Raw genomic sequence first — 17,986 nt, 5'->3', positions numbered from 1 at the left:
CCAAATCAATTAGCCCAGGGAATGAAGTCCAATTAGGAAATCCCCAAATCAAATAGCCCAAAGAATGAAGCCCAACTGGGAAATTCAGGATAAAGGCCCAAATAGGGTTACTAATGAATGCAGTGGAAGCCCACGAATACGGTAACATTATCGCTCAAACTTGCAAGACGCCCAAGATCTGAGCGAATTAATTGCCTTACAGTCTCCCAGAGCTATGACCATGTTCTCGCCCAAACCTTCGAATCGCCCATGATCTTAGCAAACATAAGATGTTATGGTTATCCAGAAGTGTAGTTATTGAAGCAGTTATCGAGTAACTTTATTACGATCCAAGATTCAAGGAGTTCAGTTGAAAACGGTTGAACGACAAAGAGTAGTGGCAGCAGTTAGAGACGGCAGTTCCACGACACGTTAGCCACCATAAAGAAAGTGGGTAGTTATAAAGCAATTAATCAGTTTCTAAATGGTTGATCACGAAGAAATCATCAAGGGAATATAAAAGGAAGAGAAGACATAGAGCAAAGAGCCCGAATCAAACACTCTCAAACAGAGAATATGTAATTTCAATTTCTTAGTTTAGACTTAAACATTTCTTTTCAGTACTCGTGTGCTTGCGCCCCTTGGAGACATTCTGTTTAGTTCCAATTGTAAAGTCATCGTCAATAAAACACCCCCTTTTGAGACTTTGTCCCAAGAGGTTTGTTCCTTACACAATCGTTTGATCCCTTTTTAATTGTTAGCGACTACCCGCGCGAAATAAGAAGTTTTCATTTAAAGGAGCATGTTTGTGTGTTTAAACATGGATTTATAACATTATAAATTATTTATTTTGGGAAAGATTGAGATTTGTCGTTAAAATTAATGATTAAACCAGATGGACAACACTTGCTCTACATCATGGTTCACAGCCCCCTCACAATGAGGGAGCCCCACCACGATTTTATTTATTTTTAATGTGTGCGAGCCCCCTCCGATGTGAGGGGGCTGTCAACCGTGCTGTGTGCGGAGCTGTGCACACAGCACGATCCTAAAATTAATGCTAGTTTGATAAAGATTATCTTTGCTAAAAAGTTCGTTAAACATTATTTTTTAATCACATATGCCATTGAAAAGCTGGTTAAAATTTTGATAAAGTTTTATTAAACGTGCTTTATTATTATTATTATTATTATTATTATTATTATTATTATTGATTGAACAATTTTAACAAAACGACGTAATGGAAGGGATTGCGGTATCAATCCTTGACCTTGAGTTTGTGAAAATTAAAATTCTTAATCGATTGGGACAAAGTAAATTATCAATTTCATATTTATTATTCGAGAATATTATATTTAGAAAAATAAAATAAATTAAAATTAAAACAGTGCATACAAAATTCATATTAATAACGCATTGGAAAAAAGTTCATTGAAAATATTGAAACATTGAAATTGTAACTAAGCAGAATCAAAATATTGAACGCCTAAAAATCTTAAGTAATAACAAAAAATATTGAATTCCTAAGAAAATTAATATATTCATCATTCGTCGAATGCCCAAGCATTCTCCTTTCGAATTTGTTCTTCCTCCTCCGGCGTGAAATCATTCTTAATGCCGAATATCTTCCGAATTTCTTCTGGAGTCTTCCCCTTGATCATGTCCGCCATTGTTTGACATGTAAGGTCAAGCAAGCTCTTGATGTTCAGGTAGTTCGAAGCCATAATGAGATTAACAAGTGTTCTCTGATCGACTTTGACGAACTCGGCATCGAATTTCTTAAGGTCCTCAAGGCGGGCGGCTTCGACATGGCGCTTGCAGTACTCAATAATTTTAGCCAAGATCTCGGAGGTAACGTTGGGGAGAGGTATGCAGGTGTCGGCGCAACCATCCTCGATCATGTTTTTAAAAACCTGCGATTCGAGCGCCGCCGTCTCCTCCAACTCGAAAATCTCGCCATCTGAACTTTTTAGCACTATCATCTTTTGAGTTGCATCCATGGACGACATCGTGCAGAAACCTAGATGACGTAGCAGAGACATTTTAGAAAGAGAGAATTCGTGATGAAGAGAAAAAATTGGTGATTAAAGAACTTACTGTGGGGGAGTATTTATAGAGGATAAGTAATCCTAATTCTAAAGGGTTTCAACTAATTGCAATTGTTCCTTAACTAGAATTTTATTTTGTTTTTAAAATATATAAAAACATAAACTGAATTTTACAGTTTTTAACTTTTAAAAGATAAATAATATGACATGCTTTAATATAAGTACATGACATGTAGTGAAAAAGTAACAAAGAATGTAACTTGAGACATGTACATTTTTTTGTAATAATTTTTTCTTGGTGTTTATCATTTTTCTTTTAAGTATGTATGGTCTAATTCACTCAAGTTCTTTTAACAAATATTTTAGAATATCGATCCAAACAACACGTTTTGAAAGGTGAGAATTAAATCGGACAGGATTGATCAATTTCGCTCATGTCTAATTCCATTCTCCATTAAAATGAGTTCTTCAACAATTTAATAAATAAACCACCTATATTTTCAAGATTTCATATCCGATTGGCTAATGCATGTCATAGTAATCCACTTTTCACTTGAGATCAAATACCTATGCACAAAAAAAAAAAAAAAATGGGTATCAAGAATATCACTTTAAGTTTTCAAATGAAGAGAAAAAGCTAAATTCAGTACATGAATGTTTTTATTTTTTTCCTCACGTAAGAAAAATGCTAAAATTAACAATGAAAACTTGTATTGATAATGAATTTGTTAAAATGAAAGAGAGATAGATAGAAAATACAAATTTTCATGAATCAATTATACTACTAGAAGATAAATTGAAAAAAAAATCTTGACATCAACATGCCAACAATATTGAAGCCGCATAAGTTTGATTTCTTTAGCTATCCACGTGGTCTAGGTTTCAATAGTTAAAAACATTTTGAAATCAAATCCAACCGTTCTTCTAATTTTTTAAAAAATTAGCTTGTTTTATCCAATATATATTATTTATTAGATTAAGTTTTATTTACTAATTGGCTTCTATTGACTCTTGAGAAAATAATAATTTATTTATGATGATATTTTTCTTATATAAAGAATGAAATTGCAAACTTAAATTTTATAGTTAAACATTGCATTAATTCATTGGTTTACTCTTGTTTTTAGACAATTATATAACTATTGTACCGTTTGGGTTTAAATGTTTTCAGTTTAAGCGTTATGATAAAATTCCAAATCAATTTATTTATTCTTTTATTTGTTTGAAATATATTATTTTGATATTGTTTAAATCATCGTTTGAAATCAAATCAAACTACAAAATTGGTTTGGTGTGATTTGAAAAATTTCAAACCATAAAATGGTGCGATTTAAAAAATTAAAAAAAAAAAAAGACACTCCCATTTGGAACCATGTTTACCCATTTAGACATTCATATTGTGTTTAGAGCTCGTTTGACATGGCTTTTTAAAGTCAAAATGAGTTTGAGATCCACTAATTATTTTTGGGCTCGTTTGATTAATTTTAGTGGAAATTACACAAAACCCTAGCATTAAAATTTTGAATTCTAAAATCAGGGGAGAAGTTTAACATTTCAAAAACCAGAAATTTTATTTTAATTAATATTCTTATAAAATAAATATAACCCTAATTCTCTCACATTTCTCAATTCTCTCTCTCTCTTTCTCAACCCTTCCCCATCGCCTCCTTATCTCTCTTTCTCTCTCAACCCTTTCCTGGCGAAGATCGACTGTGACCATTAATTGGTGGTCGTGATGGTGGTTGGGTGAAGTCACGGGTGGTTTGTGTAGTGGCGATGGCGGCGTGGTAGATTAGGTGGTAGGGGTGGTGGCGCCTTCGCCCTTCGTCTCTCCTTCTCTCCCTCTCCCCCAGTACCGTCAATGCAGCACCTCGATTGGATGTGCGATGGTGTGGGTGGTCGCTGCAGTGGTGGCTATGGTGATTATTGTGGTGGTGGAGTGGGCGATTGGGTGAGTAACAACGTTGCGATGTGTTTGTGCGGTGGTGATTTTGGGTGTGGTGGTGATGATGCTTGTGTTGTGGTTGATCTAACGGTTCGGGTGGTTTGTGTAGTGGTGGCGTTGTGGATTAGATGGTAGGGGCGGTGGCGCCTTCTCCCTTCGTCTCTCCTCCTCTTCCCCAGTACTGCGGTGGTGCGGGTGATGGTGGTGGCTATGATAGTTTTTGGCGATGGCTTAGATCTGGTGGAAGTGGTGGCGGCTCTATTGTGTTGTTGGTGGTTCTGTTCGGTGGTCGCTGCTCCGGTGGCGGCGTTTGCTCTGTTGTGGTGGTTAATCTGTTGATATGCTAGGCTTGATCGGTTTTGTCGTGAGATAGTGGTGGTTGATGTGGCAACGATGCTCTGTTGTCGTGGTGAATCTGTTGGTGTACAGTGGTGTTGATATGTTGTCATGAGGTGGTGGTGGCCCCGTTGGCGGAGGTGCTCTACTGTGGTGGCGGCGGTAATGGTGATGGTGATGGTCGTGGCGGTGGTCGTAATGGTGGTTGGGTGATGGTTACATATTAATTGATTGATCGTGACCATTAAATTGGTTAACCTGTGATCAATAAATAATATGTGACCACTAAAAATGATAAATTATAATCGAGAATAGTGTGTGACCTAAAAAAAATAATACGTGACTTATAATATTTGTGATCTGTGACTTATGTGACCAACAAACAAATCGTGACCTACAAAATTTTTGAATTGTGATCTTAAAAAATCTTCATTTGCGATCGGAAAATAATTTGTGACTTATAAAATTTTTGATTTGTGACCAATAAATTGATAAGTGTGACTAAACATTAATTCGTGACTAAAATTAATAAATAATACGTGACCTAAAAATTGTGTTTGTGACTTATAATTTATTGAGTTGTGATGAAAATTAATCTGTGACCTATAAAATTTTTGATTCGTGATCGAAAAATAATATGTGACCTATAAAATTTTTAATTTGTGACCGAAAAATAAGTTGTGACCAATAATATGATAAGTCGTGACTAAAAATTAATCCGTGACTAATTATTTTTTGATTTGTGACCAATAAACAAACTGTGACTTACAAAATTTTTGAATTGTGATCGTAAAAAAATTTGTGACATAAAATTTTTGATTTGTGACCAAAAAATAATAAGTAACTAATTATATTGTTAATTTGTGACCAAATTGTATTGATCCGTGACCTAAATATATTTAATTAATAAAATAATTAATTAACTAATTAAATTATAAATAATTTTTAATAAAAATCTGATTTTAGAAATTTGAAACTTGTTTTCTTGTTTTTGAAATGTGTCATAATTAATTTCTTAGTTATGAAATTTTCCCTTAATTTTATAAAAGCACTTCTACTAAGGGAAAAATTTATAACTAAGAGATTAAGGGCCATTTCGCTAGTTATTATGATAACTGATTTTTGATCGTTAGAGAGAAAAGTAGGTCCTATCTGTGAGTGAAGAAGTCAAAAATTACGTCTGAAATAGTGAAATAACGGTCAAAAAATTGATTTTTTGGTGTGAAAAATTACTACCAAACGGGAGCTAAATATCACCAATTTTAAAACTAAGAACAAATGTTTCAAATTTCAAAAATCATATATTTATTAAAATATTATTTATGATTTAATTAATTAATAATTTTATTAATTAAATATATTTAGATCACAGATCTATACAATTTGTTCATAAATTAATGATTTAGTTAGTCATATATTATTTTTCGATTACAAATCAGAAATTTTATATTTACAAATTATTTTACAGTTACAATTCAGAAATTTTATAGATCATAATTTATTCATTGATCACAAGTAAAAAATTTATAAGTCATGATTTATTTATCGATGACAAATAACAAATATTATAAGTCATATCAAATTATGATCCTAAATTATCAATTTTTTAGGTCACACAATATTTTTTTATCGCAATTTATCTTTTTCATTGGTCAATTATTGTTTTATTGGTCATATGTTAACCAATTTAATAGTCACAATCAACTAAATAATTTGTGACTATTACCAACACTTGCGACCACCACCTTACCAATGCCTTAGCAGTAGCACCACCATCGTCATTGCCAGAATCACCACTGTTTCCAGAATTACCGCTTTTCAAAAGCGATAACCAACCAGCAAAATAGTATAAACTGTATTGATATGAATGGGTAAAACTATGAATGTAAGAAAAACAGATTGCAACTCTAGTAACAAATGACCATATCCTAATTCGCCACCACGACGACAACCAACATCACCAACACCTCACCACCACACATCCACCACCACCACAAAATTCACAAAATTAGGGATCAAATGACCACCAAATACAATCACCTCACCACCATAACCATCAACAAAACCACCATCACCCCATTGCCACTAATAAAATCCAACAAACCTGCCACCAAGAAGATCCACCATTACCTCCACCATCAGATCCAACAAATCGTTGCCACGGCCACTCAAGCACCACCAACAAATCAAATTCATAAATCTCCATCATCAGAACTGAAATGCTGCTAGTTGTGTGCGAACATGTCGACGACGTCATGCACAATGGTCGCCTCTGATGGTTTGTGTGTGGATCGCCTTCGATGATGTGGTTGGGTGCGGCTCACCGAAGGAGAAGACGAGAGAGATGGGAGAGCGGCTTAGTGAAGGAGAAGACAAGAGGTGGTGTCATGCTTGACGCTTGCCTCCGGAATTTCCAAATCCGGCTCACTCCCGGCTACGTGTCCTTTAAACCCTTTGCTCGCTTCTAACTCATACAGTTCAGCAATCATTTGATGTCTCCCTTTTATCTACCATATATAACGAATGAAATTTCTGTTGGATCTATCCCTTTTTGGGGGTTAACTAAAGAGGTTCATTACCTGAGTTTAAACTGGTCTGTGTGTGGATTGCGTTCGCCAGTGGTGGTTAGGTTTGGCTCAGTGAAGGAGAAGACGAGAGATGGGGGAGAGAGAATTAGGGTTTGTGATTGAAATTGTGCGGTAAATGAATTATTAATTAATTAAAAAATATCTGATTTTAGAATAAACAAACTTTGGATCTGATTTTTAAAGTTGGATATTAAAAATCTAGATGAGTGAATTTCTTGTTCTTCTAATTAGAAGGATTTTTAGAGAAATCTGGTCCAATATAGCTTCTTAAAACACTTTTGAAATAGAAAATTCTTTTGATATTTAGTTTTCAAACAAAAATAAAGTTAATTTTCTCCGAGAGTTCTTAATATAGTAAACAAAAGTAAAAGTAAAAGTCATGTCCAATGAGACCATTCGTCTTATAAGTTCATATAAAGACAAATATAGGAAACTTTGTTCGTGCATGATGTTGCTCGTCAATTGAAGGTGGAATGGATTTGTTTTGCCAAAAGAAATACACGCGTGACTCCATTGGAAGCATAGACGGATTTTGGGTGGGGGGCGACCCCGCTTTTTTTAGTGTAATTTGATTTTTTTTTTTATCTTGTAAAAAAATTATGTGTAAATTTTTTATTTTTTTTAATTGATCCGAGCACATACATGTTATCATGTCTTTCAAATTCAAGTTCTATCTAAAATTTATATTTCATAATGTATTGTACTAACAAAACTATCCCTTGTTTGACCTTCATTAATTTTCATTTCATTACATTTTATTTTTTCTCTCATATTTTCAACCACACAATCTTTCATAAAATAATATTATACATAAATCGAAAAAATTTCCTTCTTTTTTAACCATTTATTTTTCAAAAAAACACATTTCCACTCATTTTCATTTCTACAAAATAAGGGTCAAACGGACTTGTATTTTATTTATTATTATTCATTTTTTGTGCACCTAAGTACGTAATCACAATATCTAATTGACCATATGATAACTATCTACAATCTATTGCTACAAACATTTGAACATCAATAATTCTTAGCAAGGGGAATGTCAATTAAATATAGTGATTACGTCCTTAGGTGCACAGAAAACAAATAATGATAAATAAATAAAAATAAACAAAAAATAATTAAAGTAATAAAATGTCGGTGGGAATTGAAAAAATAAGCATTGAGTACACACTAGAAAGAACAAACAAAAACACACACATCTGTATACACACATGTATCCGACAGTTTCTCCTTCTGATCTCTCTTTTGATTCTCTACTCAACTACCACTCTCATACATGCAACTTCGTATATATAATATCATTAATTACACACAAATGAGACACGCTAATATATATATAATTAAAAGACTGTCACTTTGCGCTTTGACCTAATCAAGTTTATAATCAAGAAAAGGTTCTTTCTTTTTGCTACTTTTTTTCTCTCCGTATTATTTGTAACAATCATTATTGAAAGTTGGTTTTGATTATTTCATTTTACAAAAAGGGTTTTTAGCTCTTGGATTTTCTGGTGAAATGGTTTTATTAGGATATTTTCCGTTCTGTGTTCTAATTATGACTTCGAATGACTGAAATCGTTACTTGGGTCGGGTTAATGACTGAGTTGAGTGACTCAGGTTGAAAAGGAAGCTTTTTTCCGGTCGGTGCTGCAGAAAGTTGAAAGCACTGAGATTCAGAAAATGAGGATTTTGTGTCTCTAAGTTGACTCAGATTTGAATCTTCGCTAAAGGTAACTTTCTTAAATTTATACATTCTGCTTTTCGTATGTTGCACTGTGATTTATGAGAAGTTTTGAATTATCTTCCTGTACATTACAATAAAATGCAAATATGATGCATCCGGGCCCACCAGTATATAGTCTATCTGAACTACTTTTGTGTATTTCTTATGGCCACTTAGGGAAATTGAATTGGGATAATTTGTGTTTTCTGCTGAAAGCTCATGTATGCAATTTTTTTTGTAAAAATGTGCTTACTTTTGCAAAGATTTGAACTTTTCAATCAATTTAGAGCACCCCGTCAATTTGACATATGCTTAGCAAACACGCTGACTGATAGGCCCCCGATCAAGCTCACCTATGAGAGAAGAAAGAAAGAGCAAGGCACAGCAAGGATGGAGGCAAACAATGCAGCAACTAATTCAGTCCCAGTTAGTTAGTAGTTAGGGGTACTTTGGGAAAAAAAGAGTCTTTTGCATGGGGAGGGAATAAATGTATTTGGGGGGTGGGGGAGTTAAGGGGAAGTCATTCACGTTCTTTTGGTTGAGTCATTGGGAGAGTCCAGGCCTCTCAAAAGCCTTGGAACTATCCTGATTTTATTTGGCTCATTCAATAAATTTGAGTTCAATTGTTTGAAGTTCATCTCGTTGTGTTGCTAAATTGGTGATCAATCTTCATTTCAAAATCCTGTTGGCTGATTCTAATTCCATTTTTGGTGTGGATCAGGGTTGGTTCCTGTGGAGAAACCTGAAGAAAACTTGAGGCAACAAAGCTCAGCTCAGGTACTTATAACAGACACACGAATAATACATAAAAAGTCATACATATATCATATTACATAGAAGCATGCCCTATTTTATTACTGCCGTAGTGGCAACTCTTAAGGTGTCACTGTTTGAAAGTAATATAAAATTATACGAAGTTTTGTTTTTGCGTGGCTGTTTTTTTAAAGAATTATAATTGTGGTTTCTTTCTTATTTTCTTGGTGTCACAGAGTTGAATAACCATTATAGTTCACATGTCTTATTTGCCATGCATATTTGGAATGTGAAGCTGGATGGAGAGTTTGTGAACGGTGAAATTGTAGTTTTTGGACAACTCCGGAAGTTTGAGGGTGGGTTCGTGTCTTTGGAGTGGTGGTAGTGTGATGGGCTGCAAGTGTTCAAAATTCACTTTGTGTTGTTTTATCTCGAGGAAGAATGGACCAGTTCGCGAGGCGCATAATGCTGGTGTGCCAAATTTCTTGTTCGTTTTTTCCCCTTAGGGTAATGGAAAAATTGATTTTGAAGGTTTTAATTTGTTTGCAGAAAATGAGGAGAAAAGTGAAGTCAATGATTTGCCTGCATTCCGTGAATACTCCATCGAACAGCTCAGGATAGCTACATCTGGATTTGCTGTAGAGAACATTGTTTCAGAGCATGGGGAGAAAGCCCCAAATGTCGTTTATAAAGGGAAGTTAGAGAATGAGAGGCGAATTGCTGTTAAACGCTTTAATAGGTCAGCTTGGCCAGATGCTCGTCAGTTCTTGGTAAGTAGTTCCGTATAAGAGTAGTCGACACGTGCCGTCTTAATGCAGGCCAAAGACTTGGTGGTCATTTTTTATCTGTTACCCAGCCCAATTAACATTTGTCTAGTTTTGGTTCACCTCAAACTTTGGAGTCCTTATTTCATGAAAGATGGTCGTCTTTATTATTATATAATTTATATGGTTTTCTGTACTTTTTGTATAGCTTCCGAGTTTGGGGGAGGGATTGGACTGGTTAAGAATGTATGAACTATTACGTGGAGCTTCTTAGTTCTTTTAATGCTATTTTAAGACTCATTTGCTTTGAATATGTTTGAACATATTCTGAAACTTCAGGAAGAAGCAAGATCTGTTGGTCAACTCCGCAACCATAGGCTGGCAAATTTACTTGGCTGCTGCTGTGAAGGTGAAGAGAGGTTGCTTGTTGCAGAATTCATGCCCAATGAGACCCTTGCAAAACACTTATTTCACTGTAAGTACACTACACAATCTTTATATTTTCATTCCTTATCTGGACTTCTCATTGTATTTGTTTGAACTTATATGGCTTACAGTTATGGTGGTTGCTTATCAAATTGAACCAAACACGTTTAAGTAACCAGAATATGATCATCCTTCTAAATCTATGACATCTAGTGAGGCTGATGATACTTTTCTATAAGAAGTTTCAACTTGGCTACTATGTCTTTAGCTATTATATATACCGCATCACTGTTTTTAGTTATAACACTACACACCTTCCTTTACTTTGTTGCCATGATTCTTCCTTATCTTCCACCTTAGGAGCTGCCAAAGCTCGCTGAATCTCCTATCTTTCTTCTTCTTCAAGCCACACGTTAATTTCCTCTTCATTTTGTTCCAAACCCTTCTGATAGTGAAAGTCTTACCTTGAGGGATGGAGGGAGCGAGTGAATCTTCAGGTGTCATATCTGGATTTGTTTTCTATAGTTTTACTTGAATTTACAACTCGTGGACCGTCTTTAATTTTGTGGGAACCATTATTTGCAAGTCAGTTTGCTTCAGTACGTTCCACTTTATACCTGATTTTATTTGTTTCATTCATCTTTGTGCTTTATTGTTTTGAATTACATGTTGATTCAGGGGAAACACAACCTATGAAGTGGGCAATGCGGTTAAGGGTGGCTTTATATCTTGCACAAGCTCTAGAATACTGTACAAGCAAAGGACGTGCTCTTTATCATGATCTTAATGCTTACAGAATAGTCTTTGATGATGTAAGCATGGAGTTACCACGACTGTATTTCTCGTTTTCCTTGTTGTCAATATATATATATATATATGATATACTTAATCATCGAGGTTCTTATTATGTCACAGGATGGTAATCCCAGACTTTCATGCTTTGGTCTAATGAAGAACAGTAGGGATGGAAAAAGCTATAGCACCAACTTGGCATTTACTCCTCCGGAATACCTAAGGACTGGTACCATTCATATATATAGAAAAAAGAAACATATTGTTGAAATGGGTTTTGCATGGATTATAATTTATTTTTTTGACCATTTTTTGCAATAGATCGTGTGTGAGCACATAGTAGTTTGATCATTTATTGGTATTTCATGTTTCAAAATCGAACATTGTTTTATTGTGAAATTTCTATTGGTATTTCATGTTTCAAAATCGAACATTGTTTTATTGTGAAATTTTTTTCCTGAGGTGTAAGTATAACATATAGTTCGGACACAAAGATAATGTTTTCCTTGTATGGGATGTGTGTTAAGTTGACTGACTTTTTGTTGGGATAGAGTGTTCAAGGAGTTGAAGCAAGAATCCCTTGCTATTAGTATTGGCTCCTACTGATATATCATATCAAATGCTCTATGATTTAAGTGACTAACTTATCGTGCTTCATGTTCATCTACTACACTTTCTTTGCTGTTTGTGATATTAAAACCAGGTCTAGTCTAATACATCTGGAACTCTTGATTACCTATTTACAATGTGATGCAGCCTCAAAGGATTAGTATTAATATATGTTAGTTTCAGGATTTTAGAATTATTATGGTGAAAGTATTAATATGATAATCGAGTTATTTATGGAAAGAAACCAGTTTTTTATAATTCACCAATTTCATTAGTTTTCTTTTTTGGGCTCTATTTAGCACGCTACACCTAATTAATGGAATCTTGTAACGAATTAAATTAACTGTAGAGCGCTCTTCTAATATCTGAAGCAAAATCCTTGATATAATTATCAATTATAACGATGATAGACATGTCACATGCACTTCTTTTATCTTCTTTCTACTACCATCCTAGTTGCTTTTTTGTTTTCTTGGCGAGACCATGTAAAAAATTGATAGAATATCACTTGCTTCCCTCAATACATCAAATCCCCTTTTTACCATACCACATGGTAGTTATCCCATTTTCTTCAAGATTTAGTGGGGAGCTTCATTTCCAATCTTATGCATATGGCACAATGCTTGGATCCCTGTGCCATTTTTCATATTTTTATTATATAGTACAACACCGAGTACTCGGTGGACTTGGATAATCCCAAATCTCTCAGGCAACGGATAAATGCATGCATGGGTGTGACTTGACTTAATGTGATTAGGCTTTTCTCTTGTTTTTGCCTTTCCATTTAGTTTTGATCTACCCCTCCCTTTTCTGACTTGCTCTAAGGACATGACATCTTGTAGAAAAATCCCGAAGATTTTATTTGATTTACTTGTATACCATATTTAGATTGTTGTTTATAATTAGCTTGATGTAATCACGGTAACTTCCAAGTCGCCTAATTTAGGAGATTTTTTTCCTTTTTTTCTTTTTTCACTTGTATTATAAATTGAGGAGTTGTAGAAGTTTGATGCATATACAAGAAATAAAAAGGAATTATTCTTGTCTTCATGGTATCAGAGCTGTGGAAAGAATGACGGAAGTCCCCGTCAACAGCTCAATGTCGTCCGACTCCCTTTACAATGAGGCAAAAATCAATTTTGCCACACTCTCGACTGGAGGAGAAAATAATTCTTTTCAACTAACGGTGGAGAAGTTGAATGGAAGAAATTCCAGGGAATGGGCACAATCAATTAAATTGGTAGTTGAGGGCAAAGGAAAGCTTGGTTACCTGACTGGAGAAACTAAGAAGCCAACTGATTCTGCTCTTTTGCAAAAGTGGAAGTCCGAAAACTCGATGGTCATGGCGTGGTTGGTGAATTCGATGAATCCATTCGTTGGAAAAACATATCTATTTCTACCAACGGCAAAAGATATATGGGAAGCTGTTAAGGATATGTATTTAGATTCAGAAAACTCATCCTAAATCTTTGAGATCAAAATGAGACTGTGGCAAACCAAACAAGGGGAGAGAGACGTTACTGACTACTACCTGGAAATGACCTCTTTGTGGCAAGAACTCGATCTCAGTGGTGAAGAAGAATGGGAATGTTCTAGTGATAGTGTCAAATACAGGAAGAAGCTCGAAAGCGAGTGGGTTTATGAATTCCTTACAAGCCTGAACCGCGAACTCAACGATGGAAGAGGAAGAATTCTGGGTCGACGGCCACTGCCCTCAACACGCAAAGTCTTCACTGAGGTATGGAGAGAGGAAAACCGTCGGAAAGTGTTGAAGACTGGGACAGCCGGAGATGTAGAGATGTTGGCACTTTTGTCGACTGGAATCGGATTTGCTGGGAATGAAAATGGGTTGTCATCATATGGGCTAAACGCTGGGAATATATCATGTGGGCCAGAAAGGAATAAACTTGGGCCTGAAATGAATTAATTTGGGCCCTCTTCTAGACTAGGCAACTTTGGAGCTATTGGGCCTTCTAAGTTTGGGCCTACAGGATTTGGGCCTGAGAAGGGAGCAACACATGGCTTGGGCCAAAAATAACAAAGGGGACAGCCTTGGTGCGAACACCGTCACAAACCGAGACACAAAGAAGATACATGTTGGAACATACATAGAAAGCCTATTGATTGGAAACCGAGACAAAGTATTAAAAATCGTGTCTATCAAGTTTCGGCTGATCAAACAGGGACATCCAAAGAAATGAAAAATGGAGCATTCAACAGTGAGCAATTAGAACAACTCTACCAGATTTTTTCTAGTCTCAAAACTTCGAGTCAAATCTCTGCATACAGTCCTTCGAGCTCATTAGCCCACAAAGGTAGTCTTCTGAAAGCCCTAAATATTTCATCAAAATATAAAACTCCCTGGATAATCGACTCAGGTGCTTCTGATCACATGACGGACTCTTACCACCTGTTCTCTTCATACTCACCCTGTGCTGGCAATATCAAAGTTAAGATAGCAGATGGATCACTCTCATCTGTCGCAGGAAAATGGAGTATTCGTATTTCCGAGTCTATAACTTTAAAATTTGTTCTTCATGTCCCAAACTTGTCTTGTAATCTATTATCCGTCAGTCAATTCACTAAAGATTCCAATTGTTCCGCTAAATTCTCTCAATCTCACTGTGTATTTCAGGACCTATCATCGGGACGACGATTAGCAGTGCTAAAGAATGTTATGGACTTTACTACTTTGACGAGGCTGATGTGAGTAGACAATGTCAACTTGCAATTTATAATTCTATGCGTACCTCTAGGGATAGTGATGTTCTATTGTGGTATTATAGAATGGGTCATCCCAACTTTCAATACTTACAACGTATGTTTCCTTCCTTATTTTTGAATAAAACATCTATTGACTTTCAGTGTGAAATTTGTGAACTTGCAAAACACCAACTCACCACTTATCCAAAATCCACGTACAAACCATCGAAACCTTTCACTATGATTCACAGTGATCTATGGGATCCTTCACGTGTTCCCAATCGAACTCATGTCAAATGGTTTGTTACATTCATAGATGATCATACTCGAGTCTATTAGGTTTATCTGCTAAAAGAAAAAAGTGAAGTTTGTTTGGTATTTATTAAATTTCACCTAATGATCCAAACACAAATTCAAATTTTACACACCGATAATGGTACCGAATATTTCAATACCACCCTGCGAGACTATCTCCAAATGCATGGGATAATCTACCAAAGTTCAAGCGTTGACACCTCACAACAAAATGGAATTACCGAACGGAAAAATCGACGCCTTCTTGATGTTGCTCATACCCTACTATTCACTACAAATATGTCAAAAATGTTCTGGGGAGGTGCTATCCTAACATCAACCTATCTTATTAATCGAATGCCCAGCCGAATCCTATCTTTTGAATCACCTATTCAAAGATTTCAACAATTCTTCCCCAACTCTCGACTAAATCCAAACATCTCTCTTTAAGTGTTTGGTTGTACTGCATTCGTCCACATTCATCCTCATCATCGAAGCAAACTGGATCCTCGCACAATAGAATGTATTCTCATTGAATATGCACCCATTTAAAAGGGTTATAAATGCTTTGATCCAATTTCAAAAAAAAAACATTTGTTAGCCTTGATATTACATTCTTTGAAAAGACACCCTATTTCAAGAAAACCTCTCTTCAGGGGGAGAATTTGAGTAAAGATTGGTTTCTAGACTTTGATATCTCCTTTGAGCCTACCCATATCACTGAACCTGTCATACCACCCTGTTCTAACATGCCATACATAGAGGGGAACTTGAACTCAGGGGGAGATATAGAAAAACAAAACGACAGGGAGATGTTAGTTTATTCAAGGAAGCCAAAACCAAAGGAAAATCTCACATTTGACGCACCACTAGAATTGGAACCGATGATAGCTCCAGATGTTCATAAGTCTAATGAGCCAGAACAACCAGATATAGATCTACCTATTGCACTCAGAAAACAAACTCGGTTATGTGCTCTCCACCCTATCTCAAAATTTATATCTTATAAAGCTCTGTCTGTAGATTTTCGTACTTTTACATATAATCTTGACAGTACAGAAAGTCTTGGAAGTATTCAGGAAGCATTGAAAGTTCCAAAATGGAGGGAAGCAGTGATGGAAGAAATGTAGGCCTTAGAAAAAAATGATACATGGGAGGTTATGGACTTGCCCAAAGGAAAGAAGCCTGTAGGTTGCAAATGGGTTTTTAACGTGAAGTACAAAGCTGATGGTTCAATAGAACGGTATAAAGCTCGTCTTGTTGCAAAAGGATATACACAAACATATGACATCGACTACACAGAAACGTTCGCACCAGTGGCAAAGTTAAATACAATTCTGGTCCTATTATCTTTGGCAGTTAACCTGGACTAGCCCCTTCAATAACTAGACAAAAAAAATGCATTTCTCAATGGGGAACTGGAAGAAGAGGTCTTTATAACCTTATCACCAGGATTTTGTGTAAGTGAAGAGGAAAATCGAGTTTGTAAACTCAAGAAATTGTTGTATGGCCTCAAACAGTCACTTAGAGCATGGTTCGATAGATTTGCAAAGGTGTTAAAAGGCTAAGGTTATCAACAAGGGCAATCAGATCATATTATATTTTTCCACCAAGCAAAAAATGGGAAGAAGACCATTCTAATTGTATATTTGGATGATATAATCTTAACTGGAGATAACACAATTGAGATGGAAAGACTCAAGAGAAATATAGCAATTGAATTTGAAGTGAAGGACCTGGGACAAATGAGGTACTTCTTAGGAATGGAAGTGGCAAGGTCGAAAAAAGGGATTAGTATATCGCAACGAAAATATATCCATGATCTGTTGATTGAAACGAGCATGCTTGGATGCAAGCCATGCGACACACCTATTGATACAGGAAAGAGAATAGAAGATGGTGGAAACCCAGTTGAAACAGATAGATATCAATGACTAGTTGGAAAATTAATCTACCTATCTCATACTAGACTAGACATTGCTTTCGCAGTAAGTGTGGTAAGCCAGCATATGCATTCACCAAAAGAGATTCATATGGAAGCAGTATACAGAATCCTCAGATATCTAAAAGGTTCATCTGGGAAGGGGTTATTCTTCAAGAAGAGTGAGAGTAGAACAGTAGAGATATTCACAGATGCAGATTGGGCAGGCTCAATAGATGATAGAAGATCAACTACCGGTTATTGTACTTTTGTATGGGAAAACTTGGTAACTTGGAGAAGTAAAAAATAGAATGTAGTGGCAAGAAGCAGTGCTGAAGCAGAGTTTAGAGCAGTTGCCCAAGGAATATATGAAGGACTATGGTTAAAGAAACTCTTAGAAGAATTACAAGCCACGGTGATACTTCCAATCAAACACTACCGTGATAACAAAGCAGCCATCAATATTTCACTTAATCCGGTTCAACATGATCGAACCAGACATGTTGAAGTAAACAGACACTTCATTAAAGAAAAGGTTGAGAGTGGAGTTATTTGCTTGACCTATGCTCTTGCAAAAGAGCAAATTGCTTATATGTTTACAAAAGGACTACCGCGACAAAGTTTTGAAGATTTCATTTGCAAGTTGAATACGGTTAACATTTATCATCCAACTTGAGGGGGAGTGTAGAAAAATCCCGAAGATTTTATTTGATTTACTTGTATACCATATTTAGATTGTTGTTTATAATTAGCTTGATGTAATCACGGTAACTTCCAAGTCTACTAATTTAGGAGATTTTTTTTTTCTTTTTTCACTTGTATTATAAATTGAGGAGTTGTAGAAGTTTGATGTATATACAAGGAATAAAAAGGAATTATTCTTGTCTTCACATCTCTCTTGTGAATCGCTGCATCTTCATATCCACAACAAAAATCGATCCCTTACTAGAGAATTGCGTTAATCTTTCAAAGGAGAAAGGGGAAATAAATTAAATCAATGAATGTCCCAAATTTGCCCCTCTATGCTGTTTTTGTTTATACTCATCCATTGCAAGCCAAATGTCATCATCACTCACCGATTAGTTCTTTTACGCCCGCGGTGTGT

The 17,986-nt window shown here is 35.5% G+C and overlaps 2 protein-coding genes across 3 annotated transcripts in view; one reads left to right on the top strand and one right to left on the bottom strand.

Moving 5' to 3' along the window:
- Window positions 1–1,384: 1,384 nt before the first annotated feature.
- On the bottom strand, window positions 1,385–2,073 carry LOC111368384 (SKP1-like protein 1A). The gene has a single exon (XM_022989608.1). It carries the CDS (start codon window positions 2,019–2,021, stop codon window positions 1,524–1,526), a length of 498 nt encoding a protein of 165 aa, XP_022845376.1. The 5' UTR covers window positions 2,022–2,073; the 3' UTR covers window positions 1,385–1,523.
- Window positions 2,074–8,083: 6,010 nt separating this feature from the next.
- The window catches only part of LOC111368481 (probable serine/threonine-protein kinase At5g41260), a 17,209-nt gene continuing 7,306 nt past the window's right edge, over window positions 8,084–17,986 (top strand). The window contains exons 1-8 of one of the 2 annotated variants that reach the window (XM_022989735.1): window positions 8,084–8,293; window positions 8,514–8,626; window positions 9,341–9,396; window positions 9,668–9,843; window positions 9,922–10,142; window positions 10,476–10,611; window positions 11,241–11,374; window positions 11,478–11,583. In XM_022989735.1, the coding sequence (XP_022845503.1) occupies window positions 9,762–9,843; window positions 9,922–10,142; window positions 10,476–10,611; window positions 11,241–11,374; window positions 11,478–11,583 (679 nt within the window). In that variant the 5' untranslated portion in view covers window positions 8,084–8,293; window positions 8,514–8,626; window positions 9,341–9,396; window positions 9,668–9,761. Of the gene's footprint in view, window positions 8,294–8,513; window positions 8,627–9,340; window positions 9,397–9,608; window positions 9,844–9,921; window positions 10,143–10,475; window positions 10,612–11,240; window positions 11,375–11,477; window positions 11,584–17,986 lie in introns of both variants that reach the window. The other variant, XM_022989733.1, reaches the window with a different exon arrangement.

The sequence above is a fragment of the Olea europaea genome, chromosome 19, assembly GCF_002742605.1.
Source record: "Olea europaea var. sylvestris chromosome 19, O_europaea_v1, whole genome shotgun sequence".
Lineage (NCBI taxonomy): Eukaryota > Viridiplantae > Streptophyta > Magnoliopsida > Lamiales > Oleaceae > Olea > Olea europaea.
Note: the sequence above shows the minus strand (reverse complement) of the source record. Positions and strands in the feature narration are given on the sequence as shown.

Bases quoted from the DNA above. Each gene is read 5' to 3' on its own strand.
- LOC111368384 (XM_022989608.1), bottom strand. From the start codon at position 2,021: ATGTCTCTGCTACGTCATCTAGGTTTCTGCACGATGTCGTCCATGGAT.